At 33.6% G+C, this 5745-nt stretch overlaps 1 protein-coding gene across 1 annotated transcript; it reads left to right on the plus strand.

The window, feature by feature from the left end:
* The first annotated feature begins 4397 nt into the window (after nucleotides 1-4397).
* On the plus strand, nucleotides 4398-5381 carry LOC109008720 (stress-response A/B barrel domain-containing protein UP3-like). The gene has a single exon (XM_018988928.2). The coding sequence runs from the start codon at nucleotides 4485-4487 to the stop codon at nucleotides 5301-5303; it is 819 nt and encodes a 272-aa protein (XP_018844473.1). The 5' UTR covers nucleotides 4398-4484; the 3' UTR covers nucleotides 5304-5381.
* Nucleotides 5382-5745: the final 364 nt, after the last annotated feature.

A 5745-nucleotide genomic window follows, 5' to 3' on the forward strand; every position in this document is an offset into this window, starting at 1 on the left:
TTAGAAATTTATACAAATTACGCGTTTATTTTTATAGGCGACTGATTACGTGCCGAAAATATTAGACTAGCGCTATAAGGTAAGTAGCATGATCATACCCTTACACGTATGTATTGTAAACAACATTTCTTTTATAAAAATATTATGCATGTACGCCCTATTGGAAGCTCCATTTTACGTACCCAAGTCATGATAAAATTATGAAAATTCATGATTTTTCGTGAAGAATTATGCATTAAATTATTTATAAAAATTCATGATTTTATGAAAGGAGTTATGCATCCAAAGATTTATGAAAAAACATGATTATATGTGAGAGTAATGCATTAAAATATTTATGAAAAGCCACACATGATTTTATGTGAAAATTTAAGCATCAAAATATTTATGAAAAATCATGAATTTATGTAAGGAAACATATATCACAGAAATTTATAAAAGAATACGATTTCATTTGAAATCTATGATATGATATGACAAGATATGACAAGTATACATACAATTTCTTTTGAAATATGCAAGTATGATTATGATAAAGTATGAATGATAAGATACGCAATGGTCTGTGTTATGATATAAAGTCAGTACCTATATTTTGGGCATATTGAATTGCTAGGTTGTACATGCTAGTAATGCACACAATATGTCTTCCTTGTGTTTGGATTCCACAAATCGCGGCCATAGGCGGAATCAGAATTTACTTAAATTCGCTAACTCTAACTCACAGGGGGTCAACAGTGGGTATCGGTATCGGCCTATGATAAGTGAAAGAAAAGCTCATGTTCATGTTATTTACGTATGTATTTATGAGTATACACGTTTTTCAAAAAACTTTATGTTTATTATATTTACTATATGATGTGTTGCTTATTGAGTATTTGATTCATTTTTATATTTTTTTTTATGTTTTTAAACCACCCCATGTGATGATATTTATGCGGATGAGACTGCAGGACAGGACTTGACTCAGGGAGGCTAGGCAAAGGCCTAGATACTTTATGTTATGTTCATTTATGATTTAAGGTTTAAATAAATTATTTTGATAAGCACATGAGATTTTAGTATTTTTTTTTAAATAAGTGCTTTCGCAGACGCTATTTTGGGTTTTAAGTATTTAATAAAATTTGTTTTATTTATGAAATCTTTCACATCTGGCACATCATTAAAAGAAAAGTTTTTAGTCAAGTTTAGTAGCACACTGACTTCCTGAAAATTCTAAAAATGTCTTTATTAGAAAGAGGGGTGTTACGCGAGCATCCATCTATTTTTGTGAAGTGTTCTCACATTGTTGAGGGGTCCTTACTTGCCTTCCTTTTGGGAGGGAGACTGGTGTTACTACTACTGGAAAAGTTAATGTTTGAAGTTAAAGGAGTAGTAACCTCATCATACGTTTAAGAGTGTCGCTTCTAAAACAATCCATATATGAAATGACATATAATTATCATATATAAATATGAGGAAATATAAAAATTCGGCAACATTGCACCAATAAGATTTCAACAAATAGATAGGACATGTGCATGCATTATCTAATATTATATGCCTAGAATCCAGCAAAACAAATACATAACAGTTTAAAAATAGATAGGACATGTGCATGCATTATCCTTTCGATGCTGTTTTTATTTTTTTATTTTTTGTCTAGGCTTTTCATAATAAATAATGAGTGCACCCATACCCATCAAGTGGGACATGTGATCAGTCGATAAAACATGGAATTAATAATATGGTAATAGACAGGGCTGTACGGCCAAAGATTTGATGTGAAAATAATATCCCAAACACAAGATTTAGCTAATGAAATAGTTTGTTTATACGGTAGCTGATGAAATGATCATAGCGATCCGCGTAGAGGATATGTGTCGCTGACAAGTTGTTTGACAGAATGTGTGAGAGAAAAGAGATCTTAAGGAAAAGATACAGTTGATTGGTTTAATGTTCTTGTAACCTAAAACGTCGTTAAAATGGCAAAAGAATGATTTTCCATATATAGTTGGACTTTCCAATTTTAAATTTTGTTTAGAGTTGATGCATGTATATATATTTGTCACGTTAATGTATACAAAATCTACATGAAGAAAAACTCAAAAAACAATGTATATTTGGGAATTAAGTTGTAAATAGAGAACAATTGATCTTAATTAACCCTCGGGGTAAAATGCAAGAGAAACATCTTTTCTTTCTACTACAGGATCATTCAATGATCAGAACTAAGCTCTAATTTTAAGTGAACTTTTTCACATTTTCTGGCATAGTTTCCTTGGTCATGTCCGGTTTTTCTTATCTATCAAGCGAGCTACGTACCAAGTCCTAGATGATTTAATACAGTATAAAGAAATTTCTGTTTTCTTTTTTTGTTAAATCTATGCCAGGTAATTAGCTAGTGTGATAAATAAGTGGGGATCTGAATCATGGGAACAGCTAAAGAAAGAGCAAAAATATCACAAAATTTAACATTCTGGAAAAGTTTCACTCTAAAAAAATTTCGTAGCAGGGTCAGTACCCCTTAGATTGTGTGATCAAAAACTTTAATGAAAAGTTGCACAAAAAAGGAGCATGCTAATTGTTTTCCCTTTCTCCCTTTTATGTGCATTCATACGAGCATTCATAATTATAGAATCCAACAAATATATAGGATTTGGGGATAAATACTTCAAAATAACAACGGATGGAGGATGAAGACAAAAAAAATATTGAAGAATCGTTGGTGGGTTAAAAGTTATTTTTTCCTCTCTCTATATATATGTACACACAATGCACCGAGAGTGGTGGTAGCTTACTGTAGACGGTGGTGGATGGAGATGGATTGCAATGGTGAGCTGCGAAGGAAGGGCTAGCTGCTTGGGCTGGAGATGTCGGCACTCGACACACAATACTCGGTTGCTTGAAGGCGCGATCGAGGAGAGAGAAAGAGTCTCGATTTCTTGCAATTGTGATCAAGGAGAGAGAGAGAGAGAGAGAGATGAATGGGGTCAGCCGTCTAGGGTTTGCAATGGAGATCAGCTTAGTGGATGGGCTACTCTTTCGCCCGTTAAACAACAGATTGGATGATTTCCAACCTGACGTTTAGTTCAACCCACATTTAACGAGTGGGTTAGACCAGATTTATCAGGCGAGTTGGACCCATGAGATTTTTTGCACAGGCCTAGTACCAACCAATTTCTATTATCTACGAATACACTAAGAATATAAAGAAGACAAGTACTATGTAAGTACAAGTTGCAAGTTCTAATTTCTAAAGATACGAATAATTGTTAATTTCTAAGAGCAACTTCAATGGTTTTTGTATCTTGTTCCCTAAAATATATCACCAAAATCAAACTTTTCTATTTTATCTAATGAATTTTACAATCTATCATATATCAGTTTATCTATTTTTTTCTATATCATTTAAATAATATTTTATAATAGTTTTTTATTTGTTTTAAATATTTCTTTTAATTACTAATGAATTCATAATATCTTCATATATTTTAATATTTACAATATTTCTCAATATTCAATGTCATGATATAATTATGTCCTACAGACGCAAAATAAAAATTTATAAGCAAAGAAAAATTAAAAATAAAATAAAATATAAAAAGGGATATTATATTACGAGAATGTTAAAAAAAGTATATATTCTTATTTCTTCTACCTAGCACATTTGCAAAATCTTTATATCTTTCAATATTTTTAATATCACTATTAATGAGATTGTAATGTATGTGTCTATCCACACTCTAAATAAAAATCAGAAAATGAAAACAAAATGAGTGTATTAAAAGTTTTTTTCACACACTTAGCTTCCTAAACAATTATGTAGGATGCCACTATAGCAGGAAATAGTTAAAAAAAAAAAAAAGAAGAAGAAGAAAAGTGGAAAAAGCCGGAAATAAAGAAAAATGAATGAGAGAGAAACAGTGAATAAAAATTTTAAATAGGTGAAGTGTTTATTTGGGATTACGGTAATAAATAGAGTTTTTTTATTGTAGTACTTTTAATTATATAGTATTTTTTAAAAATTTATTATTAGAAATTTATTTACTATTTAATAAATGGGTACCCATTTACTAATGTATTTAAAATAATTTTATTTTTTTATCATTTTTTTAAGTAGTTTTTTAACATCCTTAATCATTAAAAAAAATTAAAAAATATATAATTTTACTAATAATCACTTCTTAACAATTAAGTAAAATTAAAAAATTAAAAAAATTAAATACAAAGAAAATAGTAAATATATAATAAAAAAATAATAATCCTATCATTTTTCTTAATAAAATATACACGTAAACATACACATAAATGTATTTTTAAATTTTTTTAATGAAAATCTTTATTTTAATATTTTATTAATTAATTTACAACAGTTGAGAATTTTTCATTTTATTAACTTGTTTACGTTCCCATGTAATAATAAGTCGTTGGTCCTCGGCAATCAATTCAATCACTGTCCAAGTCTCAATCACTCTCAGATATCCTCGTTTCAGATACCCAATATGATGCTCTCTGGGAACTCCTCATTCATTTCGTCTCCATTTTCCCTAGCATTCTCGCCCCCCAAACGCATACCCTGTCTTCAATCCTCCTTTTCCTTCAAGCCATACTCCCGCTCAGGCCGCTCCCCACCGTCCAAGACCGCCGTCAGGATGTCCTCTTCCCAGACTCTCGTCGAGCACGTCGTTCTCTTCAAAGTGAAAGAGAACACTGACCCTTCCAAGGTCAACGCCATGGTCACTGAGCTAAACAGCCTGGTCTCCATCGACGAAGTCCTCCACCTGGCCGCCGGTCCCGTCTTCCGTAACCAGTTCTCCTCCCTCAACTACACCCACGCGCTCCACAGCCGCTACAAAACCAAGGAAGACCTCGAGGCCTACGCGGCCAACCCCAGCCACGTTGGTGTGGTCAACGAGTCAGTCCTCCCGATTATCGAAGACGCCATGGCCGTCGATTGGATTGCCGATGGTGGTTACGAAGACGATCTCGTGGCTCCACCCCCGGGATCCGCCGTTCGACTCAGTTTCTTGAAACTCAAGGAGAGCCTAGGCGACAAGGAAAAATCTGAGATTCTTGGTGTCATTAAGGGACTTAGGCGTGATTTCCCAGAGATCAAGCAGATTACTTGTGGGGAAAACTTCTCGCCGGCGAGAGCCAAGGGATACTCGCTAGCTTCGTTCGCTGTTTTTCCGGGAATGAGCGAAATGGATGCGGTGGATGCGAAGGAAGAGTTGGTGAACTCTCAGAAGGAGAAGATTAAGGAATACCTGGAGAGCATGTTCGTCGTTGATTATGTGATCCCAGCACCCGCGAGTCTTTGAATGGTATATTTTTATGTCACCGGAAAAAACTTGATCGATCAATAAGAAAAGCTTTAAGCTTTATTTTCTGAATCAGTAGACCAACGAAATGAACAACTGAAAAGTTCAATTGATTCTAGCTATTTCCCCCACCTTCCTATTACACAAATAAATTATTTATAAGCAAAAGAAGCAAGAAAATCAACTAAAAAGTTAATTGGGCTTTGTAATCGATGATTGAGCCAAGGGTTGCATGGGCTATTATAATTGAAGGAATGGGCTGCCAATAATAAGCTAATTTATACAGAGTAAATAAGCCCTCTTTTGATAGATACGTGACAATACCCTCTTTTAATATCTGTACGTAACGCCTTTCATTACTTGACCGTCCTTGGAAAAAGTTGCTCGGCCAGAGCCGTTGTGCCCGTTACTGTCGGCAACAGGTTAAGAGTCGTTGGTAATA

This window comes from Juglans regia, chromosome 1, assembly GCF_001411555.2.
Source record: "Juglans regia cultivar Chandler chromosome 1, Walnut 2.0, whole genome shotgun sequence".
Taxonomy (NCBI): domain Eukaryota; kingdom Viridiplantae; phylum Streptophyta; class Magnoliopsida; order Fagales; family Juglandaceae; genus Juglans; species Juglans regia.